The 24,975-nt window shown below is 49.4% G+C and overlaps 1 protein-coding gene across 1 annotated transcript in view; it reads right to left on the reverse strand.

The window, feature by feature from the left end:
• Nucleotides 1-18,943, reverse strand: part of PAWR (pro-apoptotic WT1 regulator) — a 124,812-nt gene extending 105,869 nt beyond the window's left edge. Inside the window, exons 1-2 of the mRNA XM_039914038.1 lie at nucleotides 18,714-18,943; nucleotides 18,477-18,674 (exon numbers count right to left, since the gene is read on the reverse strand). Of these exons, the coding sequence (XP_039769972.1) occupies nucleotides 18,477-18,674; nucleotides 18,714-18,857 (342 nt within the window). The 5' untranslated portion in view covers nucleotides 18,858-18,943. The remainder of the gene's footprint in view (nucleotides 1-18,476; nucleotides 18,675-18,713) is intronic.
• Nucleotides 18,944-24,975: the final 6,032 nt, after the last annotated feature.

Below are 24,975 nucleotides of genomic sequence, written 5' to 3' on the forward strand. Positions count from 1 at the left end.
GCTAGGAATGGAATGGGTAGGCCGCTGTTTGACTCTCCGTCTCGTAGTCGAGACCGGTAGAATACTGGAAACTCTCCAGGTGTGACCCTGAGAGGGTGACCAGCTCTACTACATTCTTCCTAAGACCTAGCAACCAGACTGTACACAGTAGTCTATGTACAAGCATACCATGGTTTTATATGGTGGCAAATTATGCCTTTTCTTTTCAATCCCTAATTACATCCAGCTTTTCATTGCCCTTATTGGCTTTCACTGCACAGTGGAGCAATTCTTTAAAAGAACAGTCAATAATAACTGCTTTCCTAAACTGGGACTGATAGTTCCAAACCCATCAGGCAATTGGAATCTACTCATGTAGCAGTAATGTTATCCCTATAACTATCAAGTGATCAGGGTCTATATTTCCCATACTGTGGGCAGGGAATGTGCCTACTAACTCTGATATATTGTACTCTCTCAAGTGCTTAGTATAGGGCTTTGCATACAGGAAACGCCCAATAAATACTATCGACCATGACTCCTAATAGTTTTTTTAAACATGTGTTAAAGTTTTTGAACATATTTTCAAAGCTCAATATTCCCCTATTCTCCAAGTCTGTCTAAATTCAGGCCCGTGGGGTTGTGTGAGTCAAAAACGTCAATCTAGAATATGGTATAATGTACTTACTCCACCTATGCCCCACATCCCACAGAAATAAATATATACACACCTCAAAACCAAGTGGTAAGCTCTATCTGTCTACGGTTTATATTTAAGGTTCATCGAGTGGGTGTTTCTGCTCTTGTAAAATCCATAAACATCTAATTCTGATGTATATTTCCCATCATACTCTGACACCAAACCTGGACATGAAGGTAGAGTTAAAGCACTCAAAACAAGTGCTTACTTGTTAGTCATTTTTAGAATTCAAGTTTTATAAGGAAAATGTGCCAGTTCTCCTAAATCACAGGAGATGCATTTTCCTAAATCCCTTTAAAAGGAAAAATGGTGGCATTAGTCGCTTTGTCCATTTTCTGACAGTGCAAGGTCTTGTATCCAAATGGGTTCGAATTTTCATTTCTCTGAAAACCCAGAACAGGTGTTAAGGAAGCAGACTGGAGGTGAGCCAGGGTTGTGGGTCAGTGCTATGAGAATGACAAAGGGATAGGACAGCCACTGAGTTGAGTTCAGTAGAGAGAATGGTGTTGAGGTCTTCAATGTGGTCGTTAAGGAAAGGTAGTTTGGGTATGGAGACTAAATGGGGCATGAATAACTCAGAAAATTGGATGGGATCAAAAGATCAGAGGTGTCTGTGCGGGAACAGGACAGATTTGAAGCTGGAGGTAGGTAAGGAGGTTGTGATAGGATAGAAGGATTTCAGTGTTGGTGATTGTACAGATTGTACAGTTACTAGAGATGACATCAAATCTATGCCCAGGCTGATGAGTGGACAAAATGGGGAGGAAGAGGAGGTAAGTGAAGTTGAGGAGAAAGTGGACAGCAGAAGGGTTGTCAGGGACATCAAAAATCCAAATCCCCCAGGATTAATGTAGGGATGAAGAAAGAGAAAAGGAATGTGAGAAAGGGATCTAAATTGTTCAAACTTTGGAGGTGAGGCTGGGGGGAAAAGGGTAGGGAGTAGATGACCATGACTAGTAATTGGAGTGGGTGGTAGAGGCAGATGATTTGGGCTCAAAAAGGATAGGAGGGAGGGATGGGGAAAGTGGAATGGTGGAAAGCAGCACTGGGGAATGAGAAAAAATATGAGGCCTCCCCCTCTCCCTCTCCCAGGGAGTCTGGGGGGAGTGGGAGAAGATGAGGGCCTCCTCTAGAAAGAGATCAACCCTGAAAGGATGGTAGAAATAAACTATGTTCCTAATGGTACAGGTAGGGTAATTTTCTAAAACATGCTTCTAAGACTCGGTGGGCTAGAACCTCACCTTAGGAACAAAACAATATGACAAAAGACAAACTTCAATTAGTACAGAACGCTTGCTGAAACTCAAACTTCCACCGAGTTGTAAAAAAAAAAAAAAAAAAAAGAAAAGGCAATCAGGTTCAGAAACTGAAAAACAGGGGAGACAAAGCCCTACCATAAATGCAGGATGATATTTTTTCCTGGAAAAAGTTTTATACAACACTTTGTATCAAAATAGTTTTGACTCAACTTGTTTTTGCCTCAGGAAGAAAGTCTTCCAAACTTCCATTAGCCTTCTGATTTAGAGCATCTGACATTTCTTAGCACTACATTTTCACCTCATTGACACTACAATACAGAATGAAATACATCAAACTCTGCCAAAACAATACCACTGTTACAAAATGTATATCGAAGTCAACACCAAAAAGTCTCCAAGAGGGTGATTTCTGTGGAATTTCATCTAACGTTAGGAAGACATCTCGTAGCTTCAACATGCTGAAAGATATATTTCAAAGGAAAATGCAAGTCCACTCAAGTCTTGGCTCAGTGGAAAGAGCATGGGCTTTGGAGTCAGAGGTCATGAGTTCGAATCCCAGCTCTGCCACTTGTCAGCTGTGTGACTGTGGGCAAGTCACTTCACTTCTCTGGGCCTCAGTTACCTCATCTGTAAAATGGGGATTAAGATTGTGAGCCCCATGTGGGACAACCTGATTCCCCCGTGTCTCCCCCAGCGCTTAGAACAATGCTCTGCACATAGTAAGCGCTTAACAAATACCAACATTTTTTTTTTTAAAAAACTATTCTAATGGTATGTTTTTATCAAGGCCACTTGTAATACAATTCTGCATTATCCTACATATATGTGGGCTCAATTTCCATAAGTTGCTATCATAATGGTTAATTTCATTACGTAAAATTAAAATGCATTTGATCAAAAAGCAGTGGATACTTACAGTAATGCCTGTCTCCCCCTCTGGACTGTAAGCTCGTTGAGGGCAGGAAACATGGCTACCGACTCTTGTTATACTGTCCTCTCCTGAGCTCTTAGTACAGTGCTCAATACACACAGTAAGTGTTCAATAAATATCACTGATAGGACAGCGGTGAAATAGGCAAGATGCACAGGAAAACTTGCTGAGAATTTGAGCTGCAAGGAGAAACTTGCTCTCCATTAAAAGCCAGTGAAAACAGAGCTCCCATATCATCATCAGTGGTATTTCCTGAGAAACTTCCTGAGTGCAGAACACTGTTCTAAGTGCTCTGCTTTCATTCATTCAATCATTTATTGAGCACTTACTGCGTGGATAGCACTGTACTAAGGGCTTGGAAAGTACAAGAGTGAAAGGTTTCCTCTGCTGATTTAAATCACAGGAATGGAAATTGGATGGCAAGAGGAGGCAGAGTGAGAGGTGGAAAAGGTAAACAGATTCCCTAAAAGCTCAATATGGGACACATTTTGAGGCTCCAACTAAGATGGCTAAGTGGCCTGTCCAAACCCCCCAACCTTAAAAAAAGGAAAAAAATGGGGCCGGGAGAGGAACTAAACTTAAAGGGCGACATAGCCACTTTAAATCCCAGCTGCAAGGACAGCTCAGGACAAAAATCCCAGCTCTGGCAGTAGCAGAAAAGGTAAATATACATTTAAATAGGCTCCCTTTGTTGGGGTTTTATCTCCCGCTGGGCTGCACATAAAGCCAGAACAAAAGGAGACAATACATGGGAGCATTTTGCCCCCTTCCTGACTGCCTTCCTTAGGCCTGGCCTACAGTGGGAGACACATAGGGAAGGAGAGAAAGTCTATCAGAGCCCACAAAAACCTGACAAACTTCAAGTCTGACTTCATTCATTCATTTATTTATACTTAATTGAGTGCTTTCTGGGTGCAGGACACTATACTAAGCACTTGGGGAAGTACAACAATAATTAGTGAGATTCCCTGCCCACCACAAGCTTATGGTCTAGAGGTGGGGGAAACAGACATGAGTACAAATAAATAAAATTACAGATACATTCCTAAGTACTGTGGAACTGGGAGGGCGAAGAGCAAAGGGAGCAAGTCAGGGCAACACAGAAAGGGGTGGGAGATGAGGAAAAGTGGGGTTTAGTCAGGGAAGGACCCCTGGAGGAGATGGGGCTTCAGTAAAGCCTTGAAAGTAGGGAGATTGTCTGTGGGATTTGAGGAGGGAGAGCGTTTCAGGCCAAAGGCAGGGCCTAGGCCAGGGGTCGGTGGCGAGACAGGCGAAATGGAGGCACAGTGAGAAGGTTTGCACTAATAACAATAATAATGGTACTTGTTAAGCACTTACTATGTTCCAGGCATGAGTACTGGGGGGGATACAAGCAAATCGAGTTGAACAGAGTCCCATTTTTACAGATGAGGTAACTGAGGCCCAGAAAAGTGAAATGACTTGCCCAAGGTTACCCAGCAGACAAGTGGCGGAGCCAGGATTAAAACCCATGTCCTTCTGACTCTCAGGCCCATGCTCTATCCAGAAGCATGCTGCTTCTGCTATTCACTAGAGAAGTGTGTGGATTGGATTGTAGGAGAGAAGCGAGGTGAGATAGGAGAGGCAAGGTGATGGAGTGCTTTAAAGCCAATGGTGAGGAGTTCTTGTTTGATTTGGAGGTGGATGGGCAACCACTGGATGGATGGGACTGATCCATCCCAACCTTGGCTCTCTCTCTCTCCTTCCTAGGGTCCCTCATAGACTGGACCCTCTCAATTATACCCATTTGAGAAGTGAATGCGAGCCTGATTAACGCTTGTAGTTTCCTTGTTTTCTATCATCTACCCAGGGCTCACTACAATGCCTGAGACAGACTAACAGATACTACTTAAAACAAATCACTGTTATATACCACTGATCAAAAAGCACTGTAGCCTAATGGTTAGAGCACAAGGCCAGAGTCAGAAGGATCAGGGTTCTAATCCCAGTTCCACATGTCTGCTGTGTGACCTCTGGCAAGTCACAAACTTCTCCGGGCCTCAGTTACCTCATCTGTAAAATGGGGATAAATAATAATGTTGGTATTTGTCAAGCGCTTACTATGTGCAGAGCACTGTTCTAAGCGCTGGGGTAGACACAGGGGAATCAGGTTGTCCCACGTGGGGCTCACAGTCTTAATCCCCATTTTACAGATGAGGTACCTGAGGCACAGAGAAGTTAAGTGACTTGCCCACAGTCACACAGCTGAGAAGTGGCAGAGCTGGGATTTGAACCCATGACTCTGAATCCAAAGCCCGAGCTCTTTCCACTGAGCCACGCTGCTTCTCCAAGACAGTGAGCCCCATGTGGGACAGGGACTGTGTCCAACCTGACAACCTTTAACTACCCCAGCACTTGGAAGAGTTCCTAGCACATAGTAAGCGTTTAACAAGTACCATAACAAAAAAGATTGTTTGACAACAAACGTACTGTAGGGGATCCAGGGTTTGCAGCATAGCTAGTTACAGGATCCCTTTTTTCCCCTCTGAGTCATTATTAGTTTCTCTCCTGACTCATCAGGTAGAAAGGTAGACAGTCTGGAATCAAACAGTCCTTAAAAAAGATATTCTTTCACTGACTCAAACGTATTCAAATGCTATACATTCGTAAAAGGTTGGCTATCTGTAGGCAAATCGAACAGAATTAAGGTTTTTTTTGTTTTTTTCCCCCTCCCTTACAGGAAGAATGGGAAGAGACAGGGCAGGGTGGGGAGGGAAGAGAAAAAGGAGAGGGCGGGAGGGGGGAAAAGAAAGGAGGCAGGTATTATTATTCTCATTTTACAAAACTGTCTTGCCTAGACACCACACCCGGGGTGGATCCCAAGTCTCCTGACCCCTCAATCCAGTTTTCTGTTCACTAGGCTATACTGTGATCTGCAACTGTTTTCCTTTATGCCCCAAATGTTAGGGAGAAAGAGCTGACCCAATGAATCGACAACTCCACTGGTTCTGAAACTCCATTTTTCTTTCCACAAATCAGGCCTAATCTGGTTGCAAGGATAGGCTCTCACCCGGGCTCTGCCATCTGTCTGCTGGGGAAGTCGCTTCATTTCTCTCTGCCTCAGTTTCCTTATCTGTCAGGTGTGGGGTTCAAACCCTGGGGATGTAAACCGGGGATTTAACTGTGAGGCGCATGTGGGTGAGAGAGGGATTGTGTCCAACCTAAATTATCTTGTATCTACCCCAGTGCTTAGAGAAGCAGTGTGGTTCAATGGAAAGAGCCCGGGCTTGGGAGTCAGAGGTCATGGGTTCGAATCCCTGTTCTGCCACTTGTCAGCTATGTGACTATGGGCAAGTCACTCAACTTCTCTGTGCCTCAGTTACCTCATCTGTAAATTGGGGATTAACTGTGAGCCTCACGTGGGACAACCTGATGACCCTGTATCTACCCCAGCATTTAGAACAGTGCTCTGCACATAGTAAGTGCTTAACAAATACCAACATTATTAGTAGTAGTAGTAGAGTCCTGGCATGGAGGAAGCACTTAACAAATACCATTATTAGGAGTAGTAGTATTATAAAGAGCAGACAAAACAGTCCCATGGAAAGTCAGAATAAATGAGATGCCAAAAATGCAAGGTGACTCGATTTAGCTCCCTTTGGGCAGGGATCATGGTCGCGGACTAGTGGATGGAGCAGGGCGCTGAGAGTTCAAATGTCATGGGTTCTAATCCCAGTTCTACCACTTGTCTACTGAGTGACCTTGGGCAACTTCCTTCACTTTTCTGCGCCTCAGTTCTCCCATCTGTAAAATGGGGATTTAGACTGTGAGGTCTAGGTGGGACAAGGACTGTGTCCAAGCCGGTTAACTCGTAATAATGGTGGTATTTGTTAAGCGCTTACTATGTGCAAAGCACTATTCTAAGTGCTGGGGGGATACAAGGTGATCAGGTTGTCTTACATGGGGCTCACAGTTTTCATCCCCATTTTACAGATGAGGTAACTGAGGCACAGAGAAGTTAAGTGATTTGCCCAAAGTCACACAACTGAAAAGCGGTGGAGCCGGGATTCAAACCCATGACCTCTGACTCCCAAGCCCGGGCTCTTTCCACTGAGCCACACTACCCCACCACTTACAAGAGTGCCCGGCACATAGTAAGCACCTAGCAAATACCATTATTACTATTATTATTACCAACTCTATTAGATTCAGCCCTTAGTACAGTGGTCTGCAAACAGTAAGTGCTCAATAAAATGCCATTGACCCATTAATTCCACTTTGAAATACACATTTGTAAATTACCTTTTCTACCCTTACAAGCATTCTCTAGGTCAGGCTGGTGTTCTTGCAGGGAGTGACACAGGACAGACAAGCTTATCGTTCTCGGATCTTGGCTCAGGAACTTCAATTGTGGGCTTCTGCACTGCTGCTATATCACATTTTGCTGCTCCAGAGTTTTGTGTATATGCAGTTAACTCCACCACAGCGAGGGTTTTCACTACACATTTTGCCTCAAATGTTCTTAAGCAATTAGGGAATGCTCATCTGGCAACACGAAACCATTTGGATCCTATTTGGGGTGCTGTCGGAACAAACGAGGGCATGGCTGTATGCACGTGGCGAGAACAACTTGGATTTTCCTGGATGCAGGATATGGCAAGAATTTAACGTTACAGTAAAACTGGGTGTGCTGCTATTCTGCCCTCTCTCCCAAACTGGCACCTGCAACATAGCCAGAACTGAAAGCCCAAATCTGGGTTCTGCCCCACCTCTGCCCCGAGAGGTGGCAATATTTGTGTAGTGCAGATTAATGTGCAGCAAGAAAAATGATAGAAATAAGAAAAAAAATAGAACTTTTCTGACTCCATGGGAAGTCCCCAGGCTATGAGGGTGAGGGAGGCCATCCCCCATGATGTGATTATCCCTGGGGTGCAGTCCTGGAATGAGAATTGGGGGAGGGGAAGGGGAGGCAAAAGGAGAGTTTCAATAGCATCTCTATTTTTGGCCCTTCCTTTCCAAACTCCTGGAGCGAGTCCGTCTACACTCGCTGCCTCGAATTCCTCTCTTCCAACTCTCTCTTGGATCCCCTCCAATCTGGCGTCTGTCCCCTCCACACCACTGCAACCGCCCTCTCAAAGGTCACCAATGACCTCCTTCTTGCCAAACCCAACGGCTCCTACTCCATCCTAATGCTCCTCGACTACTCAGCTGCCTTGGCGCTATCTACCATCCCCTTCTTCTCAACACATTATCCAACCTCGGCTTCACTGACTCTGTCCTCTCCTGGTTCTCCTCATCTCTTTGGCCATTCATTCTCAGTCTCCTTCAAGGGCTCCTCCTCCCCGTCTCATCCCTTAACTGTAGGGGTCCCTCAAAGGTCAGGTCTTCTGTTCTCCATCTGTACTCACTCTCTTGGTGAATTCATTCGCTCCCACGGCTTCAACTATCATCTCTTTGCGAATGATACCCATGTGGGTATCATCCGTGTAAGATGTGGGGGGCTCACACTAAGAGTTGAAGTGGGGAGGGGGCTTGAGGCCAAGCTCACTAGGAGTGATAAGACCTTAAAAAACAACACGAGTACCCAAAATAGCTCAAAGCTTCAAGGCATGGTGTTGCAGGCTTCAAGAACAACCACAAATGCACAAGTACTCCAAGCATACCAACAATGTAGTACGACGATTCCCATGAGCCAGCTCCCTCCTTCTTCCAAGCATCATGGCTTAGTGGCTAGAGCACAGGCCTGGGAGTCACGTGGAGGTGGGTTCTAATCCCAGCTCTGCCACGTGTCTGCTGTGTAACCCTGGGCAAGTCACTTCTCTAGGCCTCAGTTACCTCATGTAAAACGGTGATCAAGACTGTGAGCCTCATGTGGGAAAGAGGCTGTGTCCAACCTGATTAACTTGTATGTGCCCTAGTGTTTAGAAGAGTGCTTGGCACATAGTAAGCATTTAGCAAGTACCATATTTTTTTTTTTTACCCCAACCAGACTACCACACAGGGGGGCATCTTAGATCAGTCCACTCTGACTGTCCACCAGTCCTTGTTCCCACAGGGCAGTGCCTATGAGCCAGTGGCACACCCAGTGGCACACCCAGTGGCTCACCCAGTGGCTGAGAATACTAGGTTAGTGGGAGAGACTCCAAGGGAAAACTCAAACTTGGAGAGTCCGTCCCAAACAATAGCCAACTACAGAAAATGTCGGATTGAAAATGAAGTTGGACAGAGGCATTTTACATAATCTTTTGTTCATAAAATAGGAGATACACACGCTCCTACCCTTTCGGGGTCGCACCTGGAGAGTTTCCAGTACGTTACCAGTCTCGGATATGGGAGGGAGTCACGCAGAGGCATGCCCATTCCATTTCAAGTTTGGCCAGTGGCTAGTCAGTGGAAGGCAATCTGCTACAAGTCAAGACTCCCACTCCCCTGTGCCGGGCAGCAGCGGCAAGGGAGAGAGTCGATGGCGGAGACACATGTTTACTGTGCGGTAGGAGGCAATGGTAAACCACTTCTGTATTTTTACCAAGGAAACTCTATGGATACACTACCAGAAGGATAGCAGGTGGAGGTTGGGCGTTATGGGAAAGATGTGTCCATGGTATCACTACGGGTCGGGGACGACTCGACAGCATAAGACAAGACCTACACTCTATCTCATCGTCTCCAGTCACTGAACAATCTCTACCCTCACCAACGCTGAAATCCCTCTACTCAACCACAACCTCCTCCCTGCCTTTCTCCCACACACCTCCTCCTGGCAAATCTGCTGTCCTGTTCCCTCACACATACCTCTACAAAACACCTTCTATATCCCTTGACCCCACCGGAGTACTCATGTATTGGCGCCCCCTGAGTTTTGCAAATCCTGAGAACACGTGAACTGTTGAGGGCTGAGTCCCTGTTGGAACAATAAATCCTGCCCGGAGAATGCGGGCAAGGTGGGCACCAAGGTGGCCAGACAACAACAGCTTGAGGGCTTCAGAGCCTCGAACCTGAGGGCAAACGAGACCCTCTCCCTCTCCCTTTACTCCCACCTGAATCGTGTGACTGGAGGAGAGCCCACCTCCTCAATTCCCTCCTCTTTTGGCCAGTTGGGATGCTGTACTCTATGCTTGCTTGCTCTGCCCTATCGACTTGACCCCAGACTCTCTCAGCCAATTACTCAGAATTCCGGTCACCCCCAGGCACGCACCATCACTTCCTTACCTGGACAAAAAACATCTCTGTAAGCTGGTTGTGGGCAAGGAATGTGTCTACCGACTCTCGTGTATTGGACTCTCCCCACCGCTTAGTAAAGTGCTCTGCACACGGTATGCGCTCAATAAACAGCACTGATGGTGATCAGCAGGTTCAAGACATGACTTGGATCAAGACGTGTATGAGTAAGCGTTGAACGGAGTATAGAGGGAAAGACAGAGGCTAGAATGGGTCCACCCCTGAACACTGGGATGGATATCGATCAGTCATTTTTATTGAGCACTTGCTGTGTGCAGAACACTGTGTTAAGCGCTTGGGGGGTGCAATATAACAGTTGTTAAATACATTTCCTGCCCACAAGAAGCTTAAAGTCTAGAGGGGGAGACAGACATTAATAGAAGTCAATTTTACAGAGTTTCCTAAGTGCTATGCGGCTGAGGGAGGGGTGAATAAAGGTCCCACCTCCAGATTTTAGGAATCATTTTGATCCCTTTCTTACATTCCTTCTCTCTTTCACTTTCCCTAAGCTGATCCTTGGGGACTTCAATATCCATATGGATGTTCCTGATGATCCTCCCACTGTCATCCTTGTACCATTCCTCACCTCCACTGACCCAACTGTTCCACCCCGTCTCGCCCATCCATCAACTTGGACCCACACTCGATATCATCTCTAGTCACTGTACCAATCTCTACCCTCACACACTATGAAATCTCTCCATCCAACCACAATCTCCTCATCTCTGTTCTCTCCCAAATATCTCCTCCTGGAAAATCTGTTCTGTTTCCCCGCCAGAGACCTCAAATCTTTTGACCCCATCCAGTTGTCTCAAGTCATCAAGCCCCGTTTAGTCTCCATACACAAAGTACCTTCCCTTGATGACAAAACTGATGTTCTCAACACCACCCTCTCTTCTGAACTCAACTTACTCGCTCCCCTATCCTTCTGTCAATCTCATATCGCTAACCCACGGCCCTGGCTCATCTCCACAGTCGGCTTCTTTCGTTCCTGTGACAGAACCGCAGAGCACCCCTGGCAGAATCCAGGCTGCCCTCATCCACTTCCAATTCATCCTTCACTGCTTTAACTCGGCCCTGGACTCTGTTTGGCAACATTACTTCTCCATACTTATTGACTTCCATGCCCAATGCCCTCACCAGTTCTTTCAGGCCCTTTAACTCCCTTCTCAAATCCCCTGTTCCCCCCACTTCCCCCATCTTTTGCCCTTAATGACCTGGCCACGGACTTTAAGAAAAATGAAACCATCAGGCGTGATCTCCCCAAAATCTGCCCTGCTCCTCTCCAGTCTCTCCCTCCTCCTGCCCCTTTTTCAACTCTCCCAGCTTTTCCAGAAGTATCTCAAGAGATCTCATCCCTTCTTCCAAAATCCATCCCCTCCACCCACACTTCCAACCCCATCCCTTGGCACCTTATCCAAGTGCTTGCCCCTCCCTGACTTCCATTTTCAACTTTTTGCTGATAGCTTTTTTTTCCCACTGCAAACACACCCATGTGTCTCCTATCCTAAAAAACCTCTCCCTTGACCCCACGGCTCCCTCCATTTACCACCCCATCTCCCCCCTACATTCCTCTCCACAGTGAGCTGTCTCCAGCCACTGCCTTCAGTTCCTCTCCTCCAATTCTCTCCTTGACTCCTCCAATTTGGCCTCTGTCCCTTTCACTCCACAGAAACCACGCTAAGGTCACCAGTGATTTCCTTCTTGCCAAATCCAATTGCCTCTACTCCATCCTAATCCTCCTCAGCCTCTTGGCTGCCTTCGACACTGTCAACCATCCCCTTCTCCTGGACACATTATCTAACCCCAGCTTCAATGACATCGTCTTCTGGTTCTTCTCTCTGGACACTCATCCTCAGTCTCTTCTGTGGACTCCTCCTCTGCCTCCCACTATCTTAATAATAATAATAATTGGACTAAGCGCTGAGATGGATACAAGCAAATTGGGTTGGACCTTCCCTTGTCCCACGTGGGGCTTACAGTCTCAATCCCCATTTTACAGATGAGGTGACTGAGGCCCAGGGAAGTTAAGTGACTTGCTCAAGGTCACACAGCAGACAAGTGGTGGAGCCAGAACGAAAACCAATGACCTTCTGACTCCCAGACCTGGGCTCTATGTACTACACCATGCCGCTTCTCCCTCAAAGCTCAGTTCTGGGTCCCCTTTCTATTTCCCATCTACACCCTCTTCCTGGAAGACCTCATTCGCTCCCACAGCTTCAACTACCACCTCTAGGCGGTTAATTCCCAATCCACATCTCCAGTCCTGATCTCTCTCACACTCTTTGCAGTCTCGCATTTCCTTCTGCCTTCGAGATATCTCTACCAGGATGCCCCGCTGACACCTTGAACCGCTGACACCTTGAACCGCTGACACCTTGAACCGTGTCCAAAACAGAACTCATCTTCCTACCCAAACCCTGCCCTTCCCATGATTTTCCTCACTGTAGAAAGCAACACCACTTTTCCTGTGTTATGAGCTCATAACTTTGGCATCATCCCCAACTCGTCTCCCTCATTCAACCCACATATTCAACCTGTCACCAAATCCTTTTGGTTCAACCTTCACAGCATTGCTACAATCCACCCTTTTCTGTCCATCCCAACTGCCACCCCATTCCTTAATCCAACCACTTATCCTCAGTCGCCTGGATTACTGCATCGGCCTCCTTGCTGATCTCCCTGCCTCCTGTCTCTCCCCACTCCAGCCCATACTTCACTCTGCCGCCGGGATCACTTTTCAACAAAAACGTTCAGTCCACGTTTTCGCGCTCCACAAGAAACTCCAGTGGTTGTCCATCCACCTCCGCATCAAACAGGAAACTCCTTCCCACTGGCTTTCAAGCACTCGATCACCTTGCCCCCTATTACCGTACCTCGCTGCTTTCCTCCCACAACCCAGCCGAGACATTCGACTCTTCTAACACTAACCTACTCGTTGTACCTCAATCTCGTCCATTTAGCCACGGACTGATCACCCACATGGGGATTGGGCCTGGAATGCCCTCCCTCTTCACGTTCGACAGACCATCACTCCATACATCAAGGAAAGTAAACCTCACGCATCACCTTCAACACTTTGGCAAAAAAATACTAGTCTGGAAGGCTATTAGTCTGACCCGGGATCCATCTTTTCTTGTGTTCTCTCCCCTACCCCGTCGGCTCCTCCCTGTGGATGGCCCATCCTGCTATCCAGCTGCTGCCATTTCCTTCCCCATTCCCCGAACCATATCCCCGTATTCCCCACTGAAACCAAACGCCAATCTCACTAGTAGCAAGCTTCCTTGAATACACTCAACAACTCATAGAAGTGGGTGGAGGGGAGAAAAAGAGAAAGAAAGGACCATCCAAGAACAATTTTCTAAAAAGCTGTCTACGCAAATCAATAGCATTACAGAATACTTGCTTTCCAATAGATAGGTAGTGGCTTCAATGTGGTGACTTAATAAGGGAATAGTCTCTACGGAGCCCGTCTGCTTACAGCACAATGAAACGATGGAAGAAACGGTTGTGTGTACAGGTCCGGGGTCAAACCCGGTAAGCACTATGACAAGAGTGTTCCTGAATACGGGATTCCACAAGAATGTAACCACCCAGTTGTGAGAACTAGGTATTCTGAAATAAGGATTAGCAGTCTATATCTCACTGACATGAAATAGAAAACGTTCCTCTGTCATAGGCCAGGAGCTTAGATCTCACCTGCTAGTGCTCCTTTCCAAGTTTAATCGATTTAATATTGCCATGGACAACTCGTGCGCTTGCCACTAAATCACGCCGCTTGGTTATCCACCGTCAAACTTCTGCAGCCACTCTGAACTATCCTGCCGTTATCTGAGTTCACAAGGAGCCGTAATTATTAATAATAATAATAACAATAATAATAGAGAGTACTTGTTAAACACTTACTATGTGCCAAGCACTATTCTAAGCCCTGGGGTAGCTATGAGTTGATCAGGCTGGTCAGTCCCTTTCCCTCATGGGGCTCACAGTCTAAGAAGGAGGGAGTAAGATTTAATTTTAATAATTAAACATAACAATAATATACTTACATCTGATATAACAATAAAATTATATATATATGATAGTGGTAATAATAATAATAATGTATCCCTCCCTCTTGTACCATAAAACATCCCTCGCTCACTCTTGTGAGGAAGCCTGCCCCCGTATATCCATCTAGACAGCACCTTCCTCGGGTCTTTGAATGAAACCTGTGGAAACTGAAAGACTGCATTTGATGGCTGACCTTATCTGAGTAAGGTTTAAGTTTTAATGACCGGAAAAACACAAACCTACACTCTTTAACGACCACCTAAGACACCAAAACTGGGCTCGCCCTCAAGAAATCCTTTAAATATTCAAATGGAATGCATCACTGACCCGATAAGACAGAAGCTTCTTAAAACAGCAACCGCTGAGCTGCTCGAAATTTACACGGTGCTTAGCATTGTAATTTTGTTCAGTAACCGTAAAAGAACTTGAACATATTAAGAGAAGCTGTTAGGAAAACAAAGCGCTGAAAAGAAACCTAGGCACATTTAAAAAGCTTACGTGCTAAATTAGACAATGTAGAAAAAATGCAGTGGAATAATGCCGGGTCAAACTTGATGTAAACCATTGGTCGTAGATCCAGCGAAAGAATGACTGTCTTCAATTCTGTATTCAATAAAGCGAGATCAAATTCATTCCACGGACAAAAATAGTATGGTAAATTGCTTGTTTTTAAGGAAGATTAAATTTAGGAGTTGCCAACACCCAAACAAAAAACATTCCACAGAATTTAGAATCAATTGAACTTGCAAGCCATCAACAATTCTTTGTTACCGTGCCTCTCGCCAAGACCAGCAGCACTGAGAACTTTCCCTAAGTCTCATCCGATTCCTCCCCCTTACCTAAATTCCTCCCCCTTACCTATTCCCCACTAGAGGCTCATTCTGATATTAAGGAAATAGTTGGTGACTTCCGGAGACCGACAACTAGCAGTCAGGAAGAAATAAAAGATCTTATGGCAAAACACTGTGGGAGACGAACCCTTGTTGGGAGACCAAGAGTGAGCTATCTCCCCTCCCCCACAACCAAAAAAATTAAAGCAGAACAAAGTTCTCACTGGAGCCATCGACGTTTCTTTATAAAGCAGAGGAATGTGGTTTTTCCAAGCTCGTCTTGTTTCCCCACAACCTTTTTTGTATTTTTAACTCTAAAAAGCACAGATATTTGATGACCATTCTTACAGATTCCTTTTAAAGGAATTTAATGAATTCCAGACTTTTTTATGCAAGTAGTAAACCACGGAGGGCAGTTTTGTTGGCCGATAAAAATATCTTTCCCTCCTAAGTACACACACGATTTTAACTACTGCATTTTTTTCTAGGATAGGAAGCATTAAAGGCTGAATTTCAGTACACACTTAATTCGCAGCCATAGTCACTCAGCAATTTCCTACTCCTCAATCAATAGTTTAAAATGTAAAAAAAAAAGATAAACTTGTCTTCGTTTGCAACTGAAAGCCATTTCTTTTATCAAGTGGACTGTGAATCGGATGTTCTATTTTAGTCAACCAAGAAATCATGACACAAAGTATGTAGCTCTACAACTGTTAATCATTTCAGAACCCAAAGCACCTCCCCAAATTTCTTCTTTTTTCTGCTAACTGCATTTGTTGGGCTAGCCCTGGCACAAACAAGCATTTGTTTGGTGGCTGTTGGAATGGCAACGAAAACCTTTCCACCCTACACTTCAAGGGGAAAGTTCTGCTGTCTGTAAAAACATTTGTGTAGTTAGGGCAATTGAGATATAAGAAAAGACACATGGAGCGGGGCCTGTCGGAAAGAACACGGGCCCGAGAGTCTGAGAGACCTGAGTTCTTTTGAGAAGCAGCAGGGCTTAGTGGCTTGAGCACGGACCTGGGAGTCAGAAGGTCATGGGTTCGAATCCCAGCTCCGCCACTGGTGTACTGCGGGAACTTGGGCAACTCACTTCACCTCTCCAGGCCGCAGTTCCCTCATCTGCAATATGGGAACCCCACGAGGGACGGGGGACTATGTCCAACCTGACTTGTCTGCATCTGCCCCAGCGATGGCTCTTAGTAAACCGCTTAACAAATATCATTATTATTATCCTTATCATTATTCCTGCTCTTCCACTTGTCTGCTATGTGACCTTGGGCAGGTCACAACTCCTCTGAGCTTCAGTTGCCTCATCTCAAAAAGAGGGACATGGACTGGGTCCAACCTGATTAGCTTGTATCTACCCCAACGCTTAGTGCAGGGCCTGGCCCACAGGAAGCGCTTAACAAACAGCATAAGGAAAAGGAAAAAGTCCTGTTGCGGAAAACACCCCTCAAGCAGTGCGTGATACTTTTGCTGAACCACCAGAATGGGCACAGTGCCAAGGGGATGGTCCACACTCCAGTACCAAATTCTAGGAAATGCTGGAGTTTCCTCATCCCGCTAAACTGGAGATCATGGCGGCGATGATAATTATAATAATAATAATAATAATAATAATAATATCTGCTAGCAAGCACTTACTCTGTGTCAAGCACTGTACTAAGCACCGGGCCAGTTACAAGATAATCAGGGCTCAGATGGGGCTCTCGGTCTAAGTAGCAAGGGGAATAGCAAGGGGAACAAGTGTTGAATCTCCATTTTGGGGGCAGGGAATGTGCCTGTCAACTCTGTTGTAACATACTCTCCCAAGAGCTTGGTCCAGTGCTCTGCACCTAGAAAGCGCTCACTAAATACCCCGGAGATGGATTTAGCAGGTGAGGAGAAAATTGAGGCTCAGAGAAGTAACCTGCTCAAGGTCACACGGGCCATAAGTGGGGCTGAAGACCCAGCAGGTCCACTGACTCCCAATCCCACGCTTTTTTTTTTTTTTTTCCCCACCAGACCACACCACTTCTCTCCGAAATATAATCATTTTCAGATGAAGAAGTCTATTTTAATGACATATTTCAGGAAGATCATTGATTACCACTTCCTGAAAAGCTGTTTTTGGGCTTAGGTACCTGGCCAGGACCATAAATTTGATTGCGCGCACAGAAGGGAAAGTTATTACACTGCTCCTGCAGGGCTAGGGAGTCCACAGGAAAAAACAACTCCCGAAAAATGCGACTAAGCTATGACAATACATGCCAGCTGCAAACCTCTCATAAACACCTTGGAGAATATCTCTGGGCCAGTAAAGAGGGCATTTTCAGAAGCTCAGCAGCCATAAACACACTTCATTCAACTGAATTCACTGAGCGCTTACTGCGTGTGAAGCCCAAGACAATAATAATAAAGATGGTCTTTGTTAAGTGCTTACTGTGGACCAGGTGTCGTACTAAGCGCTGAGGTGGAGACAACCAAATCGGGTTGGACACGGTCCCTGTCCCGCATGGGCCTCCGGGTCTTCATCCCCATTTCCCAGATGGGGCAGCTGAGGCCCAGAGAAGTGGAAGTGGTGGAGCCAGGAGTGGAACCCATGACCTTCTGACTCCCAGGCCCATGTTTTACCCGCTAAGCCACGCTACTCAGTGGCGTCTACAGTTTCCAGAGATGACAGAGAATGAAAGGGAAAAAGAGGTGCTGAAGAAATTGGGGAGGAGGAGGGAGCCAGAGAGAGGAGAAGTGGGGGAAGACCCAGAGTTGGGAGGATGGGGGAAGAGAGAGGTGGGAGAAGAGAGGGTTGGGGAGGTGGAAGAAGACAGAGGATTGGGGAGGGGTGGAGGGAGACAGAAGGTTGGGGAGGGGTGGGGGAAGACAAAGGGTTGAGCAGGTGGGGGAAGAGAGGTGGGGGAAGAAAGGGTTGGCGCGGTGGAAGAAGAGAGTTGGGGAGGGGTGGGGGAAGGCAGAAAGTTGGGGAAGTGGAAGACAAAAGGTTGGGGAAGAGAGGTGGGGGAAGACAAAAGTTGGGGATGGAGCTGGAGGGGGAGAGGGAAGGTAGAGAGTTGGGGAGAGAGTTGGGGAGGGGTGGGGGGAAGGCAGAGTTGGGGAGAGAGTTGGGGAGGTGGGGGATGGCAGAGAGTTGGGGAGGTGGGGGAGGGCAGAGAGTTGGGGAGAGAGTTGGAGAGGTGGGAGAAGGCAGAGAGCTGGGAAGGTGGGGGAAGGCAGAGAGGTGGGAAGGTGGGGGATGGCAGAGAGTTGGGGAGGTGGGGGAAGGCAGAGAGGTGGGAAGGTGGGGGAAGGCAGAGAGTTGGGAAGGTGGGGGAAGGCAGAGAGTTGGGAAGGTGGGGGATGGCAGAGAGTTAGGGAGGTGGGGGAAGGCAGAGAGTTGGGGAGGTTGGGGAGGTGGGAGAAGGCAGAGCTGGGGAGAGAGTTGGAGAGGAGGGAGAAGGCAGAGAGCTGGGAAGGCGGGGGATGGCAGAGACTTGTGCAGGTGGGAGGGGGGAGTTGGGAGACGCCAAGGAGCGGGAGGGGCGGCGCGGGGTGGGCTTGGGGGGTCTGACCTGTGCTGGGGGGAGGTGGACGACCCCGGTGGAGCGCCGCTTCTCCCGCAGCTTCCGCCTCTCGATCTGCCCTTTGCCTTTCCGGGCGCTGGGGCCCGAGCTCCTCGCCCCCGGCCCGGCCCCCGCCCCGGCCCCGGCCCGCTCCTCGGGCTCGCCCCCCGCAGGGTCCGGCTCGGACGCGGGATCGGACTCCGAGGGGGCCGGGGCGGGGGCCGGAGCGGGGGCGGGGGGGCCGGGGTCGCCGGCCGGTGGTGGGGCCGGGGCCGCGGCCGGCGGCGGGTTGAGCTTGGCCCGCATCTTCTCCCGCTTCGCCTTCCATTCCTCCAGAAAGTCCGTGGGGCCGCCCCCGGCCCCGCCGGCCCGGTAGCCCCCCGTGGCCATCCTCGCCTCCTCTCCCCCGGTCGCCCGGCGGTCTGTCGTCTGTCGTGCCGGGGGCCACGCTCCCCTCGAGGTCCGCGACGACGGTCCTGGGGACGGCAAAGGGGAAGAAGAGGGGGGACAGAGGGGTCAGTCGTGCACGATGAGTGAGGTGTCCGTAGCTATTATGGCTCAGTGGAAAGAGCCGGGCTTGGGAGGCAGAGGTCATGGGTTTGAATCCCGCCTCGGCCACCTGTCAGCTGTGTGACTGTGGGCAAGTCACTTCTCCGAGCCTCAGTTCCCTCATCTGTAAAATGGGGGTGAAGACTATGAGCCTCACGTGGGACAACCTGATGACCCTGTATCTCCCCCAGCGCTTAGAACAGTGCTCTGCACATAGTAAGCGCTTACCAAATACCAACATTATTATTATTCTCTGTGCCTCAATTACCTCACCTGGAAAATGGGGATTAACTGTGAGCCTCACGTGGAACAACCTGATGACCCTGTATCTCTTCCAGTGCTTAGAACGGTGTTCTGCCCATAGTAAGAGCTTAACAAATACTACCAACATTATTATTAAGTGCCAGCTGTGTGACTGTGGGCAAGCCGCTTCACTTTTAGAGAAGCAGCATGGCTCAGTGGAAGGAGTCCGGGCTTGGGAGGCCGAGGTCACGGGTTCAAATCCCGACTCGGCCACTTGTCAACTGTGTGACTGTGGGCAGGTCATTTCACTTCTCTGTGCCTCAATGACCTCATCTGTAAAGTGGGGATTAACTGTGAGCCTCACGTGGGACAACCTGATGACCCTGTATCTACCCCAGCACTTAGAACAGGGCTCTGCACATAGTAAGCACTTAAATACTAACATTATTATTATTATTCTCTGTGCCTCAGTGACCTCATCTGGAAAATGGGGATTAACTGTGAGCCTCACGTGGGACAACCTGATGACCCTATATCTCCCCCAGCGTTTAGAACAGGGCTCTGCACATAACAGCGCTTAACAAATACCAACATTATTATTATTTATTTTGATGCCACTGATGCCTGTCTATTCAGTTCAATAGCATTTATTGAGCGCTTCCCATGCGCAGAGCACTGGGCTAAGCGCTTGGAACGTACAATTCGGCACCAGATAGAGACCCTCCCTGCCCAACGACGGGCTCCCGGTCTGCCACTTGTCAGCTGTGTGACTGTGGGCAAGTCACTTAACTTCTCTGTGCTTCAGTGACCTCATCTGGAAAGTGGGGATTAACTGTGAGCCTCACGTGGGACAACCTGATGACCCTGTATCTACCCCAGCGCTTAGAACAGTGCTCTGCACATAGTATGCGCTCAAGAAATACCAACGGTATTAAGTGTCGTCCCTCTGCCCCTTCTAGACTGGGAGCCCGTGGGTGGGGAGGGAGGGTCTCTATCTGGTCCCGAGTTGTGCTTTCCAAGCGCTCAGTCCAGTGCTCTGCACCCAATAAGCGCTCAGTAAATATGAGAAGCAGCGTGGCTCAGTGGAAAGAGCCCGGGCTTGGGGGGCAGAGGTCATGGGTTCGAATCCCGGCTCTGCCACCTGGCAGCTGTGTGACTGTGGGCAAGTCACTTTACTTCTCTGTGCCTCAGTGACCTCATCTATAAAATGGGGATTAACCGTGAGCCTCATGTGGGGCAACCTGATTAGCCTGTATCTCCCCCGGCGCTTAGAACAGTGCTCTGCACATAGTAAGCTTAAGAAATAGCAATAATAGAAATAGAAATAATAGAATAATAGAAATAGAAATAGAATGATAGAAATAGCTTAATAATAGAAATAGCTTAAGCATAGTAGGCTTAAGAAATGCCAACATTATTAAGTGTCGTCCCTCTGCCCCTTCTAGACCGGGAGCCCGTCGGTGGGGAGGGAGGATCGCTATCTGGTGCCGAGTTGTGCTTTCCAAGCGTTTAGTCCAGTGCTCTGCACCCAATAAGCGCTCAGAAAATACGATTGAAAGAGAGAGAGAGAGAGAGAGAAAGAGAGAGGTCCAGCCCTCCACCCCCCCGACTCACTGCCCACCTCCTCCCTGCCGGAGGCGAGGGACCTGATGGACGGGAAAGGGAGGGGGACGGTACGGCCCCCAGCGCTTAGAACAGTGCTGGGCACCTAGTAAGCGCTCAACAAATACCATGATCATCCCGGACGGACGGTTCGGAAGGAGCAGCGCGGCCCAGTGCAAAGAGCCCGGGTTTCGGAGTCAGAGGTCGTGGGTTCGACTCCCGGCTCGGCCACTCGGCAGCTGTGTGACTGCGGGCGAGTCACTTCACTTCTCTGGGTGACCTCATCTGGAAAATGGGGCTTAACTGGGCCCGACCTGCTGAGCCCGGATCTGCCCCGGCGTTTAGAACAGGGCTCCGCACCTAGGAAGCGCTTAACAAATAAATGCGACTGAAAGAGAGAGAGAGAGAGAAAGAGAGAGGTCCCGACTCACTGCCCACCCCCTCCCGGCCCTGATGGAGGGGAAAGGGAGGGGGCCAGCGCTTAGAACAGTGTTGGGCACAGAGTAAGCGCTGAACAAATGGCATGCTCCTCCCGGCCGGCCGGGTGCCGCCCCTCCCCACCTGCCCGCCGGTCCCTCCGGGCCCCTCCCCCCAGGACCGGCCCGGCCGCCCCCGCCACTTACCCTGCGCGGGACGCTGTGCGGGGGGCCGGGGGGGGGGGGGCTCGGGCCGCGCTCGGGGGGCAGCAGGGCGGGCGGCAGGCAGGGTCGGGGCCGATGAGGGCGGGCCGCAGCCCCGGAAAGAGGAGCGGCCGCAGCTCCCTCCCGGGGGACGAGCAGCAGGACGAGCAGCAGGACCAGGAGCCGGCGGAGGCGGCGGAGGAGCCCGAGCAGCCGAAGCGCGGCCGGAAACGGCCGAAGTGGCCCTCGGGCGGGGCCGAAGGAGAAGCCGAAGCCGCCCCCGCCCCCGCCCCCGCCCCCGCCCCTTCCAGGTGAGACCCGCCCCACTCACTGCCCCGTGGCTCGATGGAAAGAGCGCGGGCTGCGGAGGCGCAGGTCACCGGTTCGAATCCCGCCTCTGCCACTTTGGCAGCTGGGTGACGGCGGGCAGGTCACTTCGCTTCTCTGGGGCTCAGTGGAAAGAGTCCGGGCTGGGGAGGCAGAGGTCACGGGTTCGAATCCCGCCTCTGCCACCTTGCCAGCTGGGTGACTGCGGGCAAGTCACTTCGCTTCTCTGGGGCTCAGTGGAAAGAGCCCGGGCTGGGGAGGCAAGAGGTCATGGGTTCGAATCCCCCCTCTGCCAGTTGGCAGGTGTGGGGCTGGGGGCAAGTCACTTCACTTCTTTGTGAAGTAAGAGCTTAATTTACTATTATTATTATTATTATTATTATTAAGTGCCAGTCGTGTGACTGTGGACGAGTCACTTCACTTCTAGAAAAGCAGCCTGGCTCAGTGGAAAGAGCCCGGGCTGGGGAGGCAAGAGGTCACGGGTTCGAATCCCGCCTCTGCCACTTTGTCAGCTGGGTGACTGTGGACAAGTCATTTCTCTTCCTCTGTGGCTCAATGGAAGGAGTCTGGGCTTGGGAGGCAGAGGTTACGGGTTCGAATCCCCCCTCTGCCACTTCGGCAGGTGTGTGGCTGGGGGCAAGTCACTTCACTTCTTTGTGGCTCAATGAGGTGGAGGCACAGGTCACGGGTTCGAATCCCGACTCTGCCACGTTGTCAGCTGGGTGACTGCGGGCAAGTCACTTCACTTCTCTGTGGCTCAGTGGAAAGAGTCCGGGCTTGGGAGGCAGAGGTCATGGGTTCGAATCCCGCCTCTGCCACTTGTCAGCTTCCCCGTCCCCCCCCCCCCACCCCCAGCCATGCCGTTTCTCATCTAATCATCACCTGATGACCTTGTAATAATAATAATCATGATGTTCGTATTCGTTAAGCGCTTACTATGTGCAGAGCACTGTCCTAAGCGCTGGGGGAGAGACAGGGTCATCAGGTTGTCCCACGTGAGGCTCACAGTCTTCATCCCCATTTTCCAGATGAGGTCACTGAGAAGTGAAGTGACTTGCCCACAGTCACACAGCTGACACGTGGCAGAGGCGGGATTCGAACCCATGACCTCTGCCTCTCCAGTCCGGGCTTCCCCCCTCCCCCCAGAGCCCCGCCGCTTCTCCTCTAATCATCACCTGATGACCTTGTAATAATAATAGCAACGTTGGCATTTGTTAAGCGCTTACTAGGTGCAGAGCACTGTTCTAAGCGCTGGGGGAGAGATAGGTGGTCCCATGTGAGACTCACAGTCTTCATCCCCATTTTCCAGATGAGGGAACTGAGCCAAAGTGAATAATAATAATAATGTTGGTATTCGGTAAGTGCTTACTATGTGCAGGGAGCCCTGTTCTAAGCGTTGGGGAAGATACAGGGTCATCAGGTTGTCCCACGTGAGGCTCACAGTCTTCATCCCCATTTTCCAGATGAGGTCACTGAGAAGCGAAGTGACTTGTCCACAGCCACACAGCTGACAAGTGGCAGAGCCGGCATTCGAACTCATGACCTCTGCCTCCCCAGCCGGCGCTCTTTCCACTGAGCCACGAAGAAGTGAAGTGAGTTGGGCCAGGTCTCACTTGGGAGGGCGGGGCCGGGGAGGGAGGCAGTACAGAGGGGGGCAGGGCAAGGGCCGGGCAGTTTTCATCCCCATTTCACAGATGAGGGGACTGAGGCACAAAGAATAATAATCTCGTTGGTATTTGTTAAGCGCTTACTACGTGCAGAGCCCTGTTCTAAGCGCTGGGGGAGATATAGGTTGTCCCACGTGATGCTCACGGTTAGATCCCCATTTTACAGATGAGGGAACTGAGGCACAGAGAAGTGACTTGTCCACAGTCACACAGCTGCCAATTGGCAGAGACGGAATTCGAACCCGTGACCTCTGCCTCCCCAGCCCGCGCTCTTTCCACTGAGCCACAGAGAAGTGAGGTGACTTGTCCACAGCCACACACCTCACAAGTGGCGGAGGCGGGATTCGAACCCATGACCTCTGCCTCCACCCGGACTCTTTCCATTGAGCCACAGAGAAGTGAAGTGACTTGTCCACAGTCACCCAGCTGACAAGTGGCAGAGACAGGATTCGAACCCATGACCTCTGCCTCCACCCGGACTCTTTCCACTGAGCCACAGAGAAGTGAAGTGACTTGTCCACAGTCACCCAGCTGACAAGTGGCAGAGACAGGATTCGAACCCATGACCTCTGCCTCCACCCGGACTCTTTCCACTGAGCCACAGAGAAGTGAAGTGACTTGTCCACAGTCACCCAGCTGACAAGTGGCAGAGACAGGATTCGAACCCATGACCTCTGCCTCCACCCGGACTCTTTCCACTGAGCCACAGAGAAGTGAAGTGACTTGCCCACAGTCACACAGCTGATAAGCGGCGGAGCCGGGATTTGAACCCATGACCTCTGACTCCAAAGCCCGTGCTCTTTCCATTGAGCCAGGCTGCTTCTCTACCCCAGCGCTTAGTACAGAGCCTGGCACATAGTAAGCACTTAACAAATACCATACAAACTTTAGTCATTCCTCACTGACCTGGGGACGAGATCTGCCCTACTCTTTGCAACTCCGTACCCTGCTTCCCAGAAGCAGCGGGGAAGAGCACAGGGAGACAGAGGACCTGGGTTCTAATAATAATCATGATAATGTTGGTATTTGTTAAGCGCTGACTATGTGCTGAGCACTGTTCTAATACTAATGTTAATAATAATGTTGGTATTTGTTAAGCGCTTACTATGTGCAGAGCACTGTTCTAAGCGCTGGGGTAGGTACAGGGTCATCAGGTTGTCCCACGTGAGGCTCATAGTTAATCCCCATTTTACAGATGAGGTAACTGAGGCATAGAGAAGTGAAATGACTTGCCCACAGTCACACAGCTGCCAAGTGGCAGAGCCGGGATTCGAACCCATAGACCTCCGACTCCCAAGGCCGGGCTCTTTCCACTGAGCCACGCTAGGTTGTCCCACGTGAGGCTCGTAGTCTTAATCCCCATTTTCCAGATGAGGTAACTGAGGCACCGAGAAGCGAAGTGACTTGCCCAAAGTCACGCTGCTGACAGGTGGCGGAGCCGGAATTAGAACCCATGACCTCTGACTCCTAAACCCGGATTCTTTCCACTGAGCCACGCTG

This window comes from Ornithorhynchus anatinus, chromosome 14 (assembly GCF_004115215.2).
Source record: "Ornithorhynchus anatinus isolate Pmale09 chromosome 14, mOrnAna1.pri.v4, whole genome shotgun sequence".
NCBI lineage: Eukaryota > Metazoa > Chordata > Mammalia > Monotremata > Ornithorhynchidae > Ornithorhynchus > Ornithorhynchus anatinus.